The 22,343-nt window shown below is 41.1% G+C and overlaps 2 protein-coding genes across 5 annotated transcripts in view; one reads left to right on the top strand and one right to left on the bottom strand.

Annotated features, from left to right (window-relative positions):
* The first annotated feature begins 1,809 nt into the window (after positions 1–1,809).
* Positions 1,810–13,761, top strand: LOC110493630 (tensin-4). The gene is made up of 13 exons (XM_021568009.3): positions 1,810–2,028; positions 5,093–5,362; positions 7,314–7,665; positions 7,881–8,227; positions 8,361–8,444; positions 8,697–8,828; positions 9,352–9,444; positions 10,016–10,093; positions 10,255–10,317; positions 12,074–12,245; positions 12,372–12,440; positions 12,620–12,646; positions 12,775–13,761. The coding sequence occupies exons 2-13, from the start codon at positions 5,104–5,106 to the stop codon at positions 12,905–12,907; spliced, it is 1,809 nt and encodes a 602-aa protein (XP_021423684.2). The 5' UTR covers positions 1,810–2,028; positions 5,093–5,103; the 3' UTR covers positions 12,908–13,761.
* A 212-nt stretch (positions 13,762–13,973) lies between these two features.
* LOC110493632 (keratin-like protein KRT222) overlaps positions 13,974–22,343 on the bottom strand; it is a 29,739-nt gene continuing 21,369 nt past the window's right edge. For all 4 annotated transcript variants that reach the window (XM_090204746.1, XM_036949618.2, XM_090204745.1 and 1 more), the window contains 3 exons: positions 21,855–22,114; positions 20,412–20,514; positions 13,974–16,156 (listed from right to left, as the gene is read on the bottom strand). In XM_090204746.1, the coding sequence (XP_090060872.1) occupies positions 15,925–16,156; positions 20,412–20,514; positions 21,855–22,114 (595 nt within the window). In that variant the 3' untranslated portion in view covers positions 13,974–15,924. The remainder of the gene's footprint in view (positions 16,157–20,411; positions 20,515–21,854; positions 22,115–22,343) is intronic.

Here is a 22,343-nt window from a genome sequence, read left to right as displayed (position 1 = left end):
TTTTGCATACTATACTGTAGTATTTACAGTTAACTATAGTATAAATACTGAAGTAAAAAAAAAAAATTCAGTGTTTCTGCATATTGTACTTTACTGTTGTGTTTCTGCAGACTAGTATACTGTAGTATTTACTGTAGTGTTTTTGAAGACTATACTGTAGTAATATTACTGTTTTTGTAGACATGGTGTTTCTGTTTTACTATCTTTGAAATAGAAGTGGAGGCTTTCTCCTTCAAGAAACTTACTGGAGAAATATTAAAACAGCACATTTTTCATAACCTGTAAGTAGGTAGGACTGGGGTCTGAACAGCTAGTTCGGTGCTTCTGCTCTTTTCAATAACCTGAAGGGAAATTAATATATGGTCTATACTTGGCATGTATGTTTCTCACTTATAGGTGGCACAAATTGCGATACAGGGGAGGGGAATGGGCAGGGTATATGCAAATTAAACACTGCAGTGTTTAATATAGTAAAAAAAGTAGTGTTTTTGTGGACTGTAGTGTTTTTACTGACATTGCTGTAGTATTTACTACAGTGCTTCTTTTGCAGTTAATACTGTAGTATCTACTATATACTACAACATTCTATATTAAGTACTACACATGATCGAGGGATTCTACAGTGTGGCATAGTATTCTACAGCAGCGGTAGACAACCCTGGTCCTGGAGGGCCACAGGCATTTCATGTTTTTGGTTTAACTGACCTGGAAGACCAGGTGTGTTGAATTTAGGCAGTCACTGAACTGATTAACAGTATACTGCAGCCTACTATAGAATTATATAGCAAGTACTGTAGTATTCCATAGTAAACTGTAGTATTTTTTTCATGTGGGAACCCTACGTCTAGGCTATTTGACATGTTAGATTTCAACCAATTTACAGTACCTTGCTTCAAAATGGGTCTTTGAAGCCCATAACACTTTATTTGCATAGTCTATGGAACATCTGCAGATGGACTATCTACAGACTATCAGTAACATTTCAGCTAACTATCTACTGACCTTAACCCTTACCCTAACATTAACCCTTACCTAATCTTTCTTTTAAACCTACCCTTAACCGTAATCTTAGCAAGCAGTTGCTTATCAAAATATAGTTTGTTGATAGTATGATCATCTGCAGAGCATCTACAGATGGACTATCCAAATAAAGTGTAACCTTGAAGGCTTCCACAGGACAAAAAAGAACATCACACGGCATGGTTAATAAATGGTTAATAAATGGTTTGCATTCAAACTAGGGGGTTACAGAGGAGGTTAGCACAAGTCAGACATTTCCAGACATCGTCTCATTCACTTACTAGTTTCAAAACAAACCTTGGGAGGTCAGTTCCCCAGAAAAGCAATTGACTCGGTTCCCCAGAAATGCAAATGACAATAGGCTATTGTTTGTAAGAAAGGGGTTATCCCTTTACATCCTTTCTGAAAGTTACCTAATACTCCTTTCTAACAACTGTAATAGTGATAAGATAAGCTTTTATTGATTCCACAGCATTTTGTTTTACAGACGCTAAAATATATGGAGATCAATTGTAAGTTTTATAGAACATTTATTGGCTTTCAGCATAAAATGTAAAGCTTATGGAAGTTGTCCAATTTACTGTATCTCAGTGCAAAATTTGCACACAAAAAATACAGTAAAAGACATGGGTTACACTCGTGCCCTCTTCACAAATGTGTCCTCTAGAACACTACCCATCCTTTAACTTTCACTCATTCGAGTTACAGATCTGTAAAATCCACTGAGAAAATTCTAAATCTCCATGAATTATATTCCCCGTGATAATGAATAATTCCTGTTTCTGCCTCAAATGAATATCCTACAACTGATGGCAGCATCAGACCTAACCCAGAATATTAGAGCTGCAAGCAAGGGCGTGTGAAACAGTCGGCTGACTGGATGACAGTAGGAGGAGTTGGGAGCTATCAATAAAAGCATTCTACTCTTGGATTAATTTACTTTGAAACCTCAGGGATATAGACAACCCCTTTCCTTACACATTGAGGACAAGAGAACAACAAAAACAGGTAAGATACCTCAACTATATTTCAGTATACAGAATCTCATACGTGACGGAGGTAGATTAAGAATGCATTTAATTAGAATATGTATACTATGTTTACTTATACTTCTGCTGTTACACTTTGGAGAGAAAAAAAAATAGATTTATGCAAACAAGTATCATAAAACATTAGTACTGTATTCATCAAGGATAGATAATTGTGTATTTCCAAATGTTAGGGTCGTGATTTTTCAGTAATAGACTTATATCTATTATTCCCATAAGTATATTGTGGTGAAGGTGGGTCAGGACCTCATGCACACGCTACCTGCACATAGAGATTGGATGTCCTTCGCAGGGTCGCAATCTAATGCTACAACCTCATGCTACTGCAACTACAGTATGTTTTGCCCCCAAGGCTGATAGAACGATGTTGAAGTGTGTCACATAACAGTGAGCCTCAGGCATCAACTTTCCTCACTCTGTCTGGAATGTGGAAATAGTAGGCTACTGTACACTACAGCAACACTAAAGGGGGTCTTTATAGGGCCTCCCGAGCGCACAATTGGACCAGCATCGTCCGGGTTAGGGAAGGGTTTGGCTGGGGTAGCCGTCATTGTAAATAAGAATTTGTTCTTAACTGATTTGCATAGTTAAATAAAGGATAAATAAAAAATAAATAGGAAGCAGTTCTTAGAAGTAACATCTGCACATCTTTTAATTGCTGTAAATACCAGTGGTAAATCAGTATAGAAAATGTATGGTCTCTGATTGCTGTATCAGCAATGGAAGTGTTGGGGGGACAACAATGGTTGTGTTGTCATGGCGACTCCCTCTGGCCCTGTGACTCACTGGGTGCCTTGCCCTGTCTGAGACGAGGGGGTAGAGTCCTTCTCCCTCTTACACACTCCACACCCTTCCTCTTGACTGCTTCCTTTATCCCCTCAACTATCACTGTACGCAAACCGTTCACTTTCTCAAGAGATTGCGTCATACTTCTAGGTCAAATATGTAACTTTCAAAATTACTATGGCCCTTACCTATACTTTTGCATGTGTGGTGCTGTAAAGTTAACCACAGTATTGGTAAGCAACTGGTAGACAGAAAACCTGAAGAGAAGGATATGAGTATTTGTTCATCGCCAGTAGCTGTTAAGCCAACAGTAAACAGGTCTCATATAATTAAATATTACTCATATTTAGATGCCGCTCCTTTCACTGGGTTCACAAAGAGTTGACCTTTGTTGACAATACTATCAACAATACAATGAAAGTTTGTGGAAGGTTCATATAGTTCACGGGACAGCTGCAGGTCTATTGAGACTGGGAAAGGCTGGGTGGAGTTCACACAATGTGGAAGAGTGAAATTTGAACTTAATTCACTCAAGATAACATTGTGTCACGATAACAATGTGTGTGAATCATAAAACGAACGAGTAAATCATCTACAATATCTGAACTTTTAGTACTGAGCCTTCTACTTGGGTTCTGTTGAATTGCAATGTCATTTAACTGACAGCTTTTTCTTAAGTAGGCAACTCTGGTTGAAATTACGTTCCTTACAAAAAGACAGTTTTAATAACTTTTCCCCGGTGGGAAACTAAACATTTTATCTGTAATGGAGATTTGTATACATACATGTACATTTTAGCAAAGTGTAAATATAACTTGTACAGTAGCAACGGTCAAGTGTAGGGTAGGCACAGCTGTCCTATTTAGGTCAGTTTGGACACAGTGTAATAACTTCCATTCATCCCATTGACACACCAATGTTAGTGATCTCACCTATAATCAAGTCAAAGTTTAATATGGGACGTGGGAACGAATCCAAATAACAACTCAAAAAGCGCTGTTACAGTAATCCAAATTCAATCTATATGTACAGTACCAGTCAAAAGTTTGGACACCTACTCATTCCAGGGGTTGCTTTATTGGTACTATTTTCTACATTGTAGAACAATAGTGAAGACATCAAAACCATGAAATAACACATGAAACCAAAAACAGTGTTAAACAAATCAAAATATATTTTTTATTAGTAGCCACCGTTTGCCTTGATGACAGCCTTGCACACTCTTGGCATTCTATCAACCAGCTTCATGAGGTAGTCACCTGGAATGCATTTCAATTAACAGGTGTGCCATGTTAAAAGTGAATTTGTGGAATTTCTTTCCTTCTTAATGCGTTTGAACCAATCAGTTGTGTTGTGACAAGGTAGGGGTGTATACAGAAGATATTTGGTAAATTTGGTAAAAGACCAATTTGGTAAAAGACCAAATCCATATTATGGCAAGAACAGCTCAAATAAGCAACAGTCCATCATTACTTTAAGACATGAAGGTCAGTCAATGCGGAACATTTCAAAAACTTTGAAAGTTTATTCAATTGCAGCTGCAAAACCCATCAAGCACTATGATGAAACTGGCTCTCATGAGGACTGCCACAGGAAAGGAAGACCCATATTTTGCTCTGCTGCAGAGGATAAGTTCATTAGACATAACTGCACCTCAGATTGCAGCCCAAATAAATGCTTCAAAGGGTTAAAGTAACAGACACATCTCAACATCAACTGTTCAGAGGAGACTGTGTGAATCATCCCTTCATGATTCAATTGCTGCAAAGAACCCACTACTAAAGAACATCAATAAGAAGAAGAGACTTGCTTGGGCCAATTGAGATGGTTTGGGATGAGTTGGACCGCAGAGTGAAGGAAAAGCAGCCAAGAAGTGCTCAGCATATGTGGGAACTCCTTCAAGACTGTAGGAAAAGCATTCCAGCTGAAGTTGGTTGAGAGAATGCCAAGTGGGCAAAGCTGTCATCAAAGAAAAGGGTGGCTACTTTGAAAAAAATACATTTTACATTTTATTGGTTACTACATGATTCTATGTGTGTTATTTCATAGTTTTGATGTCTTCACTATTACTCTACAATGTAGAAAATAAAGAAAAACCCTTGAATGAGTAGGTGTGTTCAAACTTTTGACTGGTACTGTATTGGCATCGGATTAATTTACACAACCTATACTAAGAGCGATATTTACAGCAGTAGATGTATTAGAGTGAGTTAATCCTACTGGTGTGTCTGTTTCAGAGATTTACGTGATGCCTATAGCTGGAGCCATGTCCCACATAATACCCAATCACATTCTGAGGGTGGGTCAGAGTACCTGCCTGGACTCCGCTCATGAGGCGGCTCTGGGGTGCAGTCCGAGCGCCATGATGGACCCCAACGGGAGTTGCAGTGAACAGGATGACCTGGACATCTCACTAAATAACTTGAACCAGCTCATTCTGGAACTGGACCCCACGTTTGAGCCCATCCACTTCAACAAGAGGTCCCAGTCCAGCAGCCTCCACACAGGTAGGACAATGAGTGAGAGGGCATATAAAGCCCAATATTGATTCATATGCTGTAATATAGGCCTATTTATTTTATTTCAGTACAAGCTCACATGCTTTATTTCAACTGTAGTTTATCTACATATATATTTTTAATTGATATTTCCACGTAGACCTGTCAGGAGGCCTACGCCTACTGAATTACTTTCGGTCATTCAATTCAACAGTTTTGAACATAGAAAAATGTCAAACTTAGTCAATGAAGGAGTTTAGACCTAGGGTACTTTTCCGTCGTAAAACATGGCTAGAAACATCTGCAGTTACGTTGGCTGGAGACCAAGCCTAAGAACCTTGAATAGCAACTTCCATTGTGCCCCATTCATGTGCCCATGGCCCGGGGCTATGTAAAAATCCACCCATAATTTCACATCAGTTTAATGTTACAAAATAGAGTACATTTGTCTGGGGTTACTGCCCAGACAAAAAAACATACCACACCCAGAACATCTGAGGCAGACACACAGTGGTGCTTTAAATACAGTCAACCTTTAACAGTACCTGTCTGACATGGTCTGAACAACTGAAAAACAGAAGTGAGCACAATTCCATATATAGAAGTATTCATTCTTAAACAACCAAAGAACAAATGGCGTGGGATGTACTGAATGAGGTTACAGTAATTGTGATGGATATAGTTACTGGTACTACCTACTCATCAATGGATCTCCCCCTTAGTACTTGTCACCGATCCACGTTAACTCTCGTCACTACATAACAGTGACCCGCCTGTCTCACTCACCCTGACCACAGGACACCTCACATCAGTGGCATGGGGCAACAGACTCATCTATTTCAATAGGTTCCCGCCGTTACTGACAGGCGGGTAGATCATACAGTCAGACAGAATTTTTGGGGGACAAGTTCAAACTTATCCGGGGAAATTCTCCATGGCAAAGTACTGCATTCTCACCCTCACAGCAGGAACGCAGTGTTTGCTTGATGTATTTGAAAAGGGAGGGTTGGGACTCATTTGAACAAGTAAAAGCCTGCATGATGTGGAGGAATTTCAACCTTCTGTCTTTAGCCTCCCAGGAAAACACTTGTGTGGTATACACTGAGTAAACAAAAAAATGATGAACACCTGCTCTTTCCGTGACATAGACTGACCAGGTGAATCCAGATGAAAGCTATGATCCCTTATTGATGTCACTGGTTAAGAATGGTCCACCACCCAAAGGACATCCAGCCAACTTGACACAACTGTGGGAAGCATTGGAGTCAACATGGGCCAGCATCCCTGTGGAACGCTTTCGATGCCTTGTTGTACATGCCCAGACAAATTAAGGCTGTTCTGTGGGCAAAAGGGGGGTGCAACTCAATATTAGGAAGGCGTTCTAAATGTTGGTATACTCAATGTAGCATTGACATAAAGCCACGCCCATATTATACAGACACATAGCCATAGAAGGGAAAGGAATGGGATGTATGAGTGAGTACACGTACGAGATTAAATGAGTCTCCACAATCTGCTCTGACTGTAGAGTATGTGGGTCTTAAAAAGGCAATACATTTTATCTGTAACGGCACGCAATGGATATGATTTTTGATCATAAGAAGACTATTTCAACACTTCTCATTCATATTATGGGGAAGGAAACGTGTAAGACCTCCAATTTTAAATGTGTGTGATCACTTCTTGTAAGTGACTATGTTAGAAACACAAGGAGAACAAATCCCACGAATTGTGGGACTTATTGCTCTCCAAAAAGGGAAGTTCAGTTCATTCACTGGTTGAGCCACTGAACATTCCTTTCTCACGCTTCTCTTGGATGTTCTTCCTCTCTCCTCTCAGATAACACAACATTAACGATATAAGAAATTGTATAGACCTATTAGGTTTTCCATTCCCTTTATCTATTCGATATTTAGCACCATTTGCTCCAACTTCCTCTGGCGTTCTCCCTCCTCTCCAGATGACTTCTCTCCAGATGAAGACGTCTCCAACTGTGTGCTGGTCCCCAGAGGCTGTTCTCCAAGGACCATCTCCACCTCCGTCTCCACCTCCTGCAGCATTCCCATCCCACTGTCCTCTGCTTCTGGCTCCAGGTGCAGCCCCCAAGGCTCCCTGGTGTTCTCTGATGCCTCCTCTCGCCCCCCACTGCCGTGTGGAAGTGTCGTCCGCCGGCGGCTGCCCTCAACGCAGGGAGGCGATGTGGGCATGTGTTCATCCCCGGTTACCCTGCGCATGTCACACTCTCACAGGAACAGTGCCGTCTCGATGCTCTCCACGTCGCCCGGCTCAGAAACCAGTTACATAATGGGCAGGTCAGACCCCTCCACACTCTGTTAATACATGCTTTTGGAAATTACTTTAATATCTTAGTTTTATGCAAAGATAATGGCAAGTTAGACCACTCTTGACTCCATAGAGCAGCACTAACTGGTGTTGTCACAGCTTGACACTTGAAAGTTCTACCAATCCCCTGTCTGGACTCAACAGTGCCATAAACATCTTCAACTGTGCTTCTGCTCTTACACAGCTATCAGTCATTGCTCAGTGACAGTGAAGGCGACAGCCCCGAGTCTCTCCTCCTCTACCGCACATCCAGCTCCTTCAGCGACGTGTCCAGGTCCTCGACCAGGCCGTTCACCAACAAGCCTTTGCTGACCGGCCCATCACCACTCGGCCACTTCCAGGGGATCCACAGCAGCCCTCACAGCAGCCCTGCCTCCCTGGCCGGTTCACTGACAGACATCCCTGTGGTGTTGGTCAACGGAGCTCCAGAGCGGGAGCTCAGCCCCCAGTCACCTCCAGAGGCAATGGTCCCAGACGTAAAGATCAAGCAGAGGCCCAGCTCCAGGCCATCCTCGCCATCTCCCTCTCACTGTGAGTCCTGATGATGATGATCCTCGTTAATCTGTTTAAAATCTCAAATCTCTGTCCAGTGCCCTCTGCTGGGAAAAGGTTTGTGCGTATTCAATAATAAAATAATGTGCATTTTATTTTCATGATCCCTTAGCTTTCCAAGGCAATCAGCACTCGATGAAGTTTGTCATGGACACTTCTCAGTTCTGGTTCCGCCCACACATCAACAGAGTTCAGGGTAAGCATTTTGAGAAGAAATGGAGAGCCAATATATTTGGCCACAACTGTATGTACGTTGTTGCATTTGATGTCCTTTATTAAGTTAAAGACGCAAAGCAAATGTATGTTTAAATAGAAAACCAAAACTTATCTTAGACTAAAATGAATTATTTTATTAATACTCGGTCTACAACAGTGACAAACAATGGTGACTCTATGGGGATACCCCTGCACTGTCTGAGCTGTATCTGTGGTACCTGTGTGATTGTAGCTGAGGCCATAGTGATAGATAAGGAGCCGGGGACCTTCGTGGTGAGAGACAGCACGTCCTTCAGAGGCTCCTTCGGGCTGGCTATGAAGGTGGACCAGGTGCCCATCAATATATCCCCTACTGGCCAACCAGGTAAACAATCCTGAAGTCCTTCTCCCCGTTCAACACTGCTGCTCAGAAAAACCACACACACACACCACATTACACAGTCCTATAAACAGAGTATACACAACTAAAGCACACAATCAATACCAATGTGTCTTGAAAAGACCTGATAGGACTTACCTAACTCTCTCTGCTGCTGACTTGAGTGGGCATGTCTGTCTGTGTTTATCCTGAAATCTGTGGTGCAACCGGAGGCTGCTCATTACTCATAATATCTACCTCTGTGGCAGTGCAAACACTCCATAGCATTTAATTACCAGAATGTTATTATAGTGTTTAAATCCTGGCTTCTTATATCAACAGTAACTATTATCAATATTATACTATTATCACAACACCACATCATCAACAATACCAGTCACAGTAGAATCAAAGGCATCTGTCCGTATGTTGTCTAACTGTCATATCTCATATTAGATTAATTTACAGTAAATACTATACTGCCTATCTGCCTTGTCTCTTTTCCTGACTCTTGGCTTCTTTATTGTAGCGGAGGGCAGCTCAGAGCTCGTGAGGCACTTTCTCATTGAATCGTCGGCCAAGGGCGTCCGTATCAAGGGCTCCTCACAGGAACCGTACTTTGGTAAGAAGTGGGCTACGTCTACTTTGTTTATTCATAGTGTAACAATCTCTCAATCCCATACTTCTTTGTTTACCATGAATGAACAATCTGTCAATCTTGACAAAAGGCCCACACCCTGGTTTAGGAGAAGCATGAATCACAAGACTTGAGTCAGCTATGTCTGGTCGGTGTCCTGAAAATTGGGAGGCAGAGGGATGGAGCGGTTTGCTTTTCGGGGCTTTGAGAGATGTGGGCTTCTATCCTATGTCCTGTAAGAAAGAAAGTAGATCAGATTTATATTGGCTGTACCGCAACTCAAACAATCACACTATAGAAAAACAAAAAACAAGGTTGAGTCTGATTGTGATAATCTATGTAGATCTCAAACACATTTGTGATGTTGAGGTTGCTTTGTTGCTGCCTTGGGTCATCAAAGCTACTCTGATGCATGGATGTAATACCACGACTCAGAAAGATCACCCATGCCCTCTTGTGGCCATTCCTTGAAACAACATTAATACTTTATCACTTGATATGTATATTCAACCACATTTAGTTAAAACAACTGGACTGTTTTTTTATCCCCTTGCAGGTAGTCTGTCTGCCCTGGTCTTCCAACACACCATCACTGCATATGCCCTACCCTGCAAACTTCTGCTCCAGTCACATGGTATGCTATAATAATTTAACAAATAGCCTAAATCTATTAGGCAACAAGCCACAGATGTTTACATAAATTGTATGATGATCTGAATAATTGCATATTCCACATATAAGGCAACCTTTTTATTTCTAAACCAGGCAATTAAATAGTATCTGTTTGGTCTACAGATCTGAATAAAGGACAGGAGGGAACAACTGACAGGTCAGCACCAGAAGACAAGACAAAGACTGGTGAGAATTGTGCCCCCAACATTCATCATTAGGTTATCTAGTTGTGGTATCAATTTGCCAATCAGCTAGGTAGTTTTATATTATTCTGTCTCTAAAGACATTAATAGGCCTTAATGGTGACTGGCTAAAGATATATAAAGATATTGGCTAATTATCTGTTATTAATGGCTTACCTGAGCAAACTGGCCCTTACAAAAAAATATTGCAGTTTTAAAACTGCAGTAAAAGAACAGTAAATGCAGTTGACTGTGGTGTTTTGGAAGAAATAATTGCAGCATACTGCAATCTTTTTCCATATAGGGTAAACATTTCTGCATTGGTTATCTTCAACTTGTTTCAGTTCAACTAAGTTATTTCCCCCGTAATATACATTAGGAACATATTTAAATGTTTACAATGTTAGCGAACGGCATCTTCAGGTAAACCGTGCAGATTCCCTAAAAACACGCCACTTTGATACAGCCCCGAATTTGGTGTAATAGGTTAGGATAATTTAAGCAGAAGGTTAACGGTTAGCGAAAATGATTTCTAAAAAGTCACTTGAATCGAAGTAGCATGTTTTTAGGGATTCCCAAGCCGTGCATGCCAAGAAAGCTCACAGGTGAGGTGACCACCTGACCTCTCGCGACTCCCGCTAATTATCTGGATCAACGCAGTATGCTTGATACAGCCAGAAATGTGGATATCATCAAATTTATTTATAAAGCCCTTCTTACATCAGCTGATATCTCAAAGTGCTGTACAGAAACCCAGCCTAAAACCCTAAAAAGCAAGCAAAGCAGGTGTAGAAGCACGATATTGACGAAATACCTATGTATACTGCTCAACAATGGATTCGTTGTCCACAGAGCGGAATGGCGTGCTGTCAAGTTCCCACCTAATCCTCTATTTGGATTGGTGGATACACTTAGTTATTTAAAAACTATTTTGAATACTCGATGAGGGGTATTGACGTCAACTGCCTGTGTTTAATGGAGAGTGAGATTCTATGCTCGCCTCAATATGCATAGACCGTCTCGAATTTCAACAGGGACAACTCTATAAAGTTTTCTCAAAGTTGCCAGGATGTCACGTGAATCACACTTAAATCAGTACACTCGTAACAACCTAAACAGGTCTCGAAACCTCGACCTTTGAGCCCGCGCTAGCTTGAGACGCCACGTCTTACAGGAACGCGCTCACCGGCCAAGCACACGCACTGTCGTAGATGCAAGGTCCGATCCCACTTCTGACACCAGTGTAATAAAACAGGCAGGGAGCAGGTCTCGAACCCTCGACCTTTGAGCTCGAGGTCCGGCGCGCTATCGACTGTGCAGCAAAAGCATTATCGTGCGCAGAGTCGATTTCCGCGCTTATAAACCCAGGGTCGTTACCTTATATTTGATCAAATAAGCCTCACGTATCAAAATAGCAATTCATGTTTATCTTGACTAAATTCAACACTCTCATTGCCTCTCATACAAAAACTCACCACCAGTTTATTAATTAAGAATCTGCTTAACGTGGACAGATTTTATACAATATTGCAACTTTTTGCATTAAATAATTTATGCTACATTATAAACAGTCACAGTAGGCTACATTGCACACAGCATTTGGACTCCTATAATATTTAGGAAATGACTGGTAAGTGTCGAAATCTGCAATGCAATGTAGTGGTTGTCCTACATGCCGCAGTAGACAGCTGTGATAAAAAGCATCACACTGGTTTCTCTTCTCTCAAATTAATGAAATATCTTCCTTGTCTTCTCCCTAGCTTGCAATTTCCTCTACCTGAGTGCAATCCCCACTGAGATGTTGACAGGGCCATGCGCTGTACAAAAGGCTGTGTCCTCCACCTTCACGATGGACCAGGGCACCATCACACCCACCATAGTCAACCTAAAGGTGTCACCCAAAGGTGTCACTTTGACAGACATCCAGAGAAAGTAAGAAAAACATATTTTCTGAATTACATTTTCTTTTGAGCATTCAACAATGATCAAATTATGGTAATGACTTCTAAGACCTTTCTTGATTAAGTGAAACCTGATGAACGTGTGTGTTCCCATTAGACTCTTCTTCAGACGTCATTACCCTGCACACCTGCTCAGCTACAGTGGTGAAGATCCAGACAAGAGACTGTGAGTTGATTCTTTCAAAAGCTTGTTTTTAAGAGCCCTGGGTTTTTCCTGGTAAGGTCATCTGGTCAGGAAAAACTCTGGGCCTACAAATCAGAAATGAAGTCCACTTGAATGGACTGTATCCCTATCCATTTTTAAACATAGTTTTAATCTCTAATTTACCCCTTTTATCTTCACAGGTGGCGCAAGAGTTCCAAACCAGCAAGGTAATGTTCTTCATTATTAGATAGCTTCAGCATGCATATGCCCATATTATAATAGGTATGATTTTGTGAAGGAAAGCTAACAACAATGTAGGCAAATATCCAACTTTGATTATTTTTCCCCCCTCCAGGATATTTGGTATAGTGGCAAAAGGCACTGAAGCTGGTATGGAGAATGTGTGCCACGTCTTCGCAGAATACGACCCTCTTCAGCCCTGTAATCCGACCATTGAGTTGACACAGGGCATCATTTTCAAACCATAACATCACTCTGTCCAGTTTGGGAAGGTGAGATAAGACAATATCACCAGACTGAATGCCGGAAACCCTTGAAGTCACTTCCGTCAACGAGGGCGCCCAGAGCCAGACCTGATACAGATACTCTGATTGTATCATAAAGACACGTAACAGGGATTCCTGTAGCATGTTGCAGATCTGATGACCCACTGAGGACAAAAAGCTTTATTTCCACCAAAGCTAAGACTGTGGTGTCCGTTCATAAAAATGTGGTACCCCAATTAATTTCATACAAGGTAGGAAGATACTGTAGATTTCAAAATCGATAGGTCATAGATGTTGCAAGCTATAACATTGTATAGTTTGGATGGAAAGGGCTCCACAAAGTACACTGCGGATGAACTGTAGATCAGTACCTTATTTAATAGTCACCCCCTGGTTATGTTGGAGGGGACAGTAACTTGAGCTATCTTCATTTCTACAGGAAACGGTGATATACATCTGTAGTAGTTATCATAACGAGGTTGAAAAGCACTAGAGGTTCATTAGATAAGTAGAGATATCCTCTCAGGGACAAATTCTAACTTGATATCCATGTGTCACTGCATTTTGGCACAACTCTCCCATTTACACTGATGCATGAGAAAATGCGATTTATGGGCATGCAAGTTAGAATTGGGCCCTAATATGGGTAATTTGATTATGTATAGCCTATTGCTATGCTTCATGACAATAATTATATTTTTTCCTGCACTAACTTTATCATATCTATTTTCTCAGATGTTGTATATTCTTGTGTATTAAATACAAAACGTATCTGTTTCATATTTTGTCATATTTATTTGATATTTAGGATAGTAATAAACTTAAAGTGAGAAGAGTGTTTGTGTCTTGTCCCGTAATGGATCTTTAATATCCCTGCAGGCTGCACCCATACCCCAAAAACATACCTGCCAAATACATTAAATATTCCGGAAATACATTGAATAATCAGACTCTGGAAATACATTATCTGAAAAATTCGCAGCATTTGTACAAAACCCATGACTAGAGAAATATCCTATTCTATATTGATTAAAAAAACAACTGAAGACAGCGTTTTTGGTGTTTTATTTAAATGAATACATTGTTAGATAAAAGCATAATTATTCATTCTAAAGTTAAAGAGCTCCAAAAACGAAAAGAAGATTTAGTCCCAAGTACTCCACGAAGCAGAGCAAACCAAGCGCATGAAGAACTGCATAGAAGATAATTGTTTTTAACATTTGTACACAGGAGGGACCCAACTGCAATGCACAATGGTATTATTTTTGCGTAATATATTTGGTGCCAACTCAAAAACATAGCATAAAAATAAAATAAAGATATTGTCATATAGAGTGTAATCAGTCATATAGATAGATATTATGTATACGACACAACAATACCAAAATAAAGCATTCAGGATACTGTAGAGCAACTATTTACAAATACTGCCCCCTGCTGGCTAAACCAGGGTATATCTCTGCGATACAAGTGGCAGGGTTAGATTAGAACAGGGCTCTACCGTCCTGTAGGTTTTCGCGCCTATCCTATTCTAGCGCACCTGATTCTAATAATTATCTGGTTGAAAAACTGAATCAGGTTAGTTACAACTGGGGTTGAAACGAAAACCTACAGGAGGGGTTGCTCTCCAGGAAGAAGCCTCACTGCAATTTCGGGTCACAGTGAGCAGTGTGGGGGAAATAAATACCTTTTTCTTTTTTTTTTACTATAAATTTCTATCTTTGTTGCTTTGTTTTGATTGTGGCCATATTGTCCATATATAGATAATATATAGACTGCAGTAACTTACAGCATTATAAGGAAAAAGCCGTTTTCAGCCATAGGCGAACTCTCAGTGCTGGGTTGATCCATGACAGCATAGCAAAACCATTAGCATTTTACACACAGCGAATTGAGAAGAAAATAACCACCCTTAAATAGTCCACAGTAGAATGTCACATACAACTCTGATGGTTCCGCCTTTTTTCATGTTTATATTTTTCACCACCTGTATAAATTGTTAGTTGTTACTGAGGAATGGTTGGATTATACATTTGTTAAATGTGGTGACAACAGTGAGTATTATATACTGGTATGATGTATTATTGACCACAGGGGAAATCTCTTGAGCATGGCATGTTTTCACATTTGTCTTGATGGCAAAATCATAAGTAGGCAATACGACTTTCTACTTTTATTCATGATTGAGAAATGCTGATATATCAAATTAATGGCATTCACTTTTCTGAATCACACATTAACCCCCCATGTATGTGGTTTTGTATGGATGTCACCAGGATGGTTTGGTCATGGGGGTTGCAAAATGGCTGCTGGTAATGCTGATGTCACAATGATGATTGTGGGTGATAGTGGAGTTGCAGGAACTTTGATGACATGACAATACCACTCTGGTCAATGGCTAGGTTCAAAATATACAGGTTAATACAAGAGGATTCTAATGAAGCAAAAAGGCCCGAGGAGGTGTGGTGTATGGCCAATATACCACGGCTAAGGGCTGTTCTTATGAGCAACTCGGAGTGCCTGCACACAGCCCTTAGCCGTGGTATATTGTCCATATACCACAAATCCTGAGGTGCCTTATTTCTATTATAAACTGGTTGCCAACATAATTAGAGCAGTAAAAACAAATATTTTGTCATAGCGGTGGTGTATGGTCTGATATACCACAGCTGTCAGCCAATCAGCATTCAGGGCTCAAACCACCCAGTTTATAATATTTCATAACTCTTTGCAATTCATAAAACCAGCATTGCTAGTTAGCAATGGCGCTAATAGTTATTAATGGAGCTGGTCGGTCCCATATTTTCGAAAGCTTCCGCATGGAATTACTTCATTGTCTTAACCTTCTCATCTTCAACCTAGTTCAATGGGAAACAATGCTGATCTCATGGTGATATCACAGTCAAGGGTAGGGATGCTGTTGCCAGATCACAACATTTATGAGGGAGTCAATTCAATGATGATATCACCTATCAATGATAGGTATACTGTTGCCTTGACTATACTGTTGCCTCGACATTTGCCGCGATGGTGGGGATACTGCGGGACCTCTTCATCACCAGGCGGACCTCCACATCAGGCAGGCTGTCCTGCTTGGTCTGGGCGCAGCCCTCATCCGCCGCCGCCATGTGCAGGTCGAATCGTAGCGACACTGACTTCTTCCGCAGCTTGGGGTTCCCCTTGAAGAAGGAGCCCTCCCACTGCTTAATCACCTTGTCGATCCTGTCCGTCCTGGGGTGGTGGGGGGGTGGAAACAATGGGTTAGGTTTTAAAATGAAATAGATGCTAGACTACAACTAGAAATGTAGACTATGTGTATAGAAACAATCAAACAGACAATACTTTACAAAGCTGGTGTTGTGAATTGTACCCTGGCCACAGTAGACCTGGGGTAAATTGTAATATGGTATCTCTAACTGATGACTAGTCCTATATGATTGTATGGGTGGGTCTTTTACAGGTATAGGTATAAGTCAGAGAACCCTTCCCAAACACACACAAGGATTGTACATGCCTCGTTAACAATTAATTGTGATAATTATCTAATTCAGAGTCGAGGAAAGTTTACGAGATGACACAGTTAGTAAAACAACTGGGCAACGATGACTCTGAAAGCAAAAATACTTATGCGGCCATTCCCATCCCGGTTGGTACGGTGTGTGCTTTTAACTCCTGTTGTGTGCACAAAGAATTTAGGAATGACAGACGCCGCTCCCACTTGGGAGACGCCGGTGTCTCCACATCTAATGGAGCTCATTAAGGAATGTCTCTCCATGAGAAAGATTCCCAACAACCCCCAGACCGAGAGCTCATGCCAAATGTATGCCACATTTCGTAACTGAATAAACTGCTGTTAATCACTCCTGGCTTAGGCTTGCAGAGGTACTTCCCTGTGGGTGGGTGTGACTATTGGTGTCATCATTAGTCTAACAAAGACAATACACAGGGAAAGGTGGTTCATGTGAAAGATGCGTTCAGCTGCTATTTAGAATACCTCATTTGACAGTTTGTAAACATATCCCATAATAGTCTCTTGAATAACATCATAAGTAAAGCATCCCTGCTCCCTTCATTGTAATTGACACTTTCTGGCACTAAGGCCCGATTACTTTTCACACTGACTGAAGCAGGCGTGGTGGTGACATTGGTTCAAAGATCACGATTAATAGGTCTGATTAGGGATGTGGTGATGACGAAATTTTGTCCGCCGGTGATTGTCAACCAAATGACTGCCGGTCTCACGGTAATTGACCATTAATTAACATAAACACATTTAGCATCTGCAGGCTTCCACACATAGCCTACAAGCCACTGATGCAGAACTTTGGAACATCTACATTTTAAAAAGTCTAATAAGTCAATGTAATATAGCCTACACCTTAACAATAAATCCATTCTTTATTTTAGACAGGTATAAATAAACGTGATATGAATATTTATTTGGTCTATTTCACAAGAACAGAATAGCAAACTCTGAGTTGACCTTATGTGTGATCTGGCTTTGCCATATAGCTATGGGCTACACTAGTTCATTTAGCAGACAAGACTTGCTTAGAATTCCGTGGCATTATTTTATAGTATTTTATAGTATGAAGAATACAATGGAACAAAGCTGAATAAAATGTAAATGATATTTTCTCCAAACAATTTGAGGGAGTGTGCACATGCAGCTATTCTGTGTTGAGCGGTTAACAAAGAAATATCTACTCTTATATGCTTAATTTAGAGTTATTAATATAAATGTAGTTGTTCTAGAAAAACGTTGGGCTATTTGTTTGGATTTTTAATACGTTGTGGCATGACGCCACTCTAATGATGATTTGAAAAAAGTTGCTTGAAAGGCATGAACTCTGTTTTGTTTTTTTGCACAGGCTATACACACTTCTTCAGTCTCTCATTCAATTCGAGGCACTTCATAATGCCTAAAATTTCCCGGTGGCATCCCCTTTGTGAGACTGTAACGCACTCTTAAGAAATCCATGCTTTTTGTGACTGTTGTGCCCTTGGGCTAAATATAATAATTACAATTCTCTTCTCCCTAAGTGCTGCGTGCTCCGAAGCACTTCTCACTCACATGGCTCTCATTCACATGATCAGGTCTTTTTCACAGGCTACAAGTGAAGACAGACACATCGGGGACGCAAACTGCACACGTCCTTATCCAATTCCAAGGTGTATATTGAAGATATTGGATGAACTATCCACATTTACTTTTTGTCAGTCAACAAGTTGAGTAGAACTAACAACAAGCAAAAACACTAGCCTATGTCAATCTACTATCCCCCATTGTACAAAAGTTGACCTATTCTATTCTGTGCAAGAAATAAATATTCCAAACATAGTCAGGGACAGTTGTGGGATGTGATAGATTCCAAAATTAATACAACCACTAGCATAAAAAAAAACCTTTTTACATAATTAAAGGCTGACGCAACAGATCATAACGTTTAGCTTAAAATTAGGCTGTTTATTCACATTATAAGCACGTCAATGCACACATGGCAGTAGGCTATAAGCACGAATGTTCCATTAGCGGGAAAACACCATTATCAAAAGTGACCGCAAATGAGATTATGCATGTAATGCTTTTATTATTAATGTGCATTTTTATGATGAAAAGGATCTTCCCCAAACTTGAAACTCACTCACTGCTTATGTATGCCAGTTAGGCTCTACACCCCTTGTAAAGTGGATTAATGTGCTTAATTTTAAGAAATCATTTGGCCACTTTAGTTTTGATACAAATCGTATCAAAATATAGGCCTATGGGCAAGGCTACATGAGGTGTGTGACTATGGTTTGAAAAATATGAAAAAAATACATTGTTTCTTGCCATACGCTAGGCATCATTCACAAGTGATGATATATAATTCACAAGTGATAGGCTAATATTGTCACCGATCAAACCATTCTTGATTTAATCTTGTCTTTCCATACACTAAATAATATACACTACCGTTCAAAAGTTTGGGGTCACGTAGAAAAGTCCTTGTTTTGTAAGGGAAAACACCTTGTTGCCCATTAAAATAACATCAAATTGATCAGAAATACAGTGTAGACATACAGTGTAGACATACAGTGTAGACATACAGTGTAGACATTGTTAATGTTGTAAATTACTATTGTAGCTGGAAATGGCTGATTTTTAATGGAATATCTACATAGGCCGTACAGAGGCTCATTATCAGTAAGCTTCACTTCTATGTTTCAATGCCTCGTTGTGTTAGCTAATCCAAGTTTATAGTTTTAAAAGGCTAAAGGCAGAGTTACAAAGAAAAAGCCATATCTCAGACTGGCCAATAGAAAGAAAAGATTAAGATGGACAAAAGAACACAGACACTGGACAGAGGAACTCTGCCTAGAAGACGAGCATCCCGGAGTTGCCTCTTCACTGTTGACGTTGAGACCGGTGTTTTGCGGGTACTATTTAATGAAGCTGTCAGTTGAGGACTTGTCAGACGTCTGTTTCTCAGACTAGACACTCTACTGTACTTTTCCTCTTGCTCATTTGTGCACCTAGGCCTCCCACTCCTCTTTTTATTCTGGTTAGAGACAGTTTGCTCTGTTCTGTGAAGGGAGTAGTACACAGCGTTGTACGAGATCTTCAGTTTCTTGGCAATTTCTCACATTGAATAGCCTTCATTTCTCAGAACAAGAATAGACTGATGAGTTTCAGAAGAAAGTTATTTGTTTCTGGACATTTTGAGCCTGTAATTGAACCCACAAATGCTGATGCTCTAGATACTCAACTAGTCTAAAGGCCAGTTTTATTGCTTCTTTAATCAGAACAACAGTTTTCAGCTGTGCTAACATAATTGCAAAAGGGTTTTCTAATGATCAGTTAGCCTTTTTAGAATGCTAAACTTGGATTAGGTAAGTGATGGCTGCTGATAATGGGCCTCTGTACGCCGATGTAGATATTCCATAAAAAAATCTGCCGTTTCCAGCTACAATAGTCATTTACAACATTGACAATGTCTACACTGTATTTCTGATCAATTTGATGTTATTTTAATGGGCAACAAAATGTGCTTTTCTTTCAAAACATGGATATTTCTAAGTGACCCCAAACTTTTGAATGGTAGTATGTGTGAAATTAGTTTTGATTCAGAATGGACTATTGTATAGTAGGCCAAGCCTATAGAAAGCTTATGGGATCCTCTTTTTAATAGAAGCCATCATTCTGTTTTCTCACACAATTGCATAGCCTATAGAAACGTTGCGCAACATGAGCTTATGGGCTCTCATGAAGTGTTTGATATTTTTTTTTATTGATGTCAGAGTGATTAGAGGGACAATGGAGTGCGGAGTACCAGGGAGTTAGCAAGTTTGGTTGACTAATGACCACCAGCAGCATCAGAGCTTAGAGAAGCCTAATTACCGTGACTAAACGGTCATGTGGAATTTGACTTCCCTCGTGACTTGTGACCGCCAGTGTGGCGGTACTACGGTCACCTCAACAGCCCTATGTCTGATAAATACTTACTCCACGGTACCAGTGCCCTCTGCGCTCTCCCTCACCACGTTGCCTTGGAGGATCTCCTGGGTCTTCACTGTGGAAATCCTCAGATCATTGTCTCTCTCTGGCTCTGCACATAAAACACATACTCAAATCAAATTTAATTGGTCGCACACACATACACTACATGACCAAAAGTATGTGGACACCTGCTTGTCGAACATCTCATTCCAAAATCATGGGCATTAATATGGAGTTGATCCCCCCTTTGCTGCTATAACAGCCTACACACTTCTGGGAAAGCTTTCCATTAGATGTTGTAACATTGCTGCGGGAACTTGCTTCCATTCAGCCACAAGAGCATTAGTGAGGTTGGGTATTGATGTTGGGCGATTAGGCCTGGCTCACAGTCGGTGTTCCAATTCATCCCAAAGGTGTTCGATGGGGTTGAGGTCAGGGCTCTGTGCAGTCCAGTCAAGTTCTTCCACACCGATCTTGACAAACCATTTCTGTTTGACCCTCGCTTTTTGCATGGGGGCTTTGTCATACTGGAACAGGAAAAGGCCTTCCCCAAACTGTTGCCCCAAAGTTGGAAGCACAGAATCGTCTAGAATGTCATTGAATAATGTGGCGTTAAGATTTCTCTTCACTGGAACTAAGGGTCCTAGCCCGGGCCATGAAAACAGTCCCAGACCATTATTCCTCCTCCACCAAACCTTACAGTTTGCACTACGCATTGGGCTGGTAGCGTTCTTCTGGCATCCGCCAAACCCAGATTCGTCTGTAGGACTGCTAGACGGTGAAGCGGGATTCCTCACTCCAGAGAACGCGTTTCCGCTGCTACAGACTCCAATGGCGGCAAGCTTTACACCACTCTAGCCGACGCTTGGCATTGTGCATGGCGATCTTAGGCTTGTGTGCTGATGCCCGGCCATGGAAACCCTTTTCATTAAGCTCTCTACGAACAGTTATTGTGCTGACGTTGCATCCAGAGGCAGTTTGGAACTTTGTAGTGATTGTTGCAACCGAGGTCATACGATCTTTATGCGCTTTAGCACTCGGCGGTCCCGTTCTGCTAGACGTTTCCACTTCACAATAACAGCACTTACAATTGACCGGGGCAGCCCTAGCAGGGCAGAAATGTAATGAACTGACTTGTTGGAAAGGTGGCATCCTATGAGGGTGCCACTTTGAATGTCACTGAGCTCTTCAGTAAGGCCATTCTACTGCCAATGTTTGTCTATGGGGATTGCATGGCGGTGTACTTGATTTTATACACCTGTCAGCAATGGGTGTGGCTGAATGATCCAAATCCACAAATGTTTGTATATATAGTGTATTTAGCATACTGAATGTGTGTGTGTGTATGGTACTCCTGCCTGATTGTGTGTTTACGAGTGTGTGTATGACCATTAACATGAATATGTGTATACCATTCTGTTTGTGTATGTGTCTGACCATGTCCCCCACCTGTAAGGATGACCAGGCTCTGTTGCCTATGCAGAGTTAGTGCAGGGCTCTTCCTCAGGCCGTTCTCTGTCACAGACCACCGCTGATGTCTCTCAGGCAGGGGCTCGGACAGTGGCTCCTCAGGGGTCACCGCGGGGTCACTGAGGCAGTTCTCCTCCACTCCATTCTCTTTAGGCCTCTCCCCTATGGGGCCTGGCTCTCTTTTGGGGCCCCTCCAGCGCCGCAGCCCCATGACCTGTCCGTTACGCCCACCTGGGTACCTGTGAATATATGAGAAAACATGGTGAGTAGGACTCAATGAAATCTGTGTGGGGGGGGACACTCCTTCGGCAGCTGTCTCAGATGCTGTCTACATATTTGATGGATAACTATAGCCATTTCTGTGCACTCAAAGAAATTGCGTGGCGGAAGGATGTCTTATAGTGCGATCAGCACATCCGAATCACGATATGACAGAGCAGATTGAATCAATACAGAGCCTGGCATCTT

This window comes from Oncorhynchus mykiss, chromosome 17 (assembly GCF_057628025.1).
Source record: "Oncorhynchus mykiss isolate SJ-2025 chromosome 17, ASM5762802v1, whole genome shotgun sequence".
Classification (NCBI taxonomy): Eukaryota; Metazoa; Chordata; class Actinopteri; order Salmoniformes; family Salmonidae; genus Oncorhynchus; species Oncorhynchus mykiss.
The sequence above is the reverse complement of the archived record's forward strand: the minus strand, read 5'-3'. Positions and strand labels throughout refer to the sequence as shown.

Coding starts and splice junctions, on each gene's coding strand:
- LOC110493630 (XM_021568009.3), top strand. CDS start 5,104: ATGCCTATAGCTGGAGCCATGTCCCACATAATACCCAATCACATTCTG. Junction 8,829..9,351: donor ATCCCCTACTGGCCAACCAG/GTAAACAATCCT, acceptor TCTTTATTGTAG/CGGAGGGCAGCTCAGAGCTC. Junction 10,094..10,254: donor ACTTCTGCTCCAGTCACATG/GTATGCTATAAT, acceptor TTTGGTCTACAG/ATCTGAATAAAGGACAGGAG.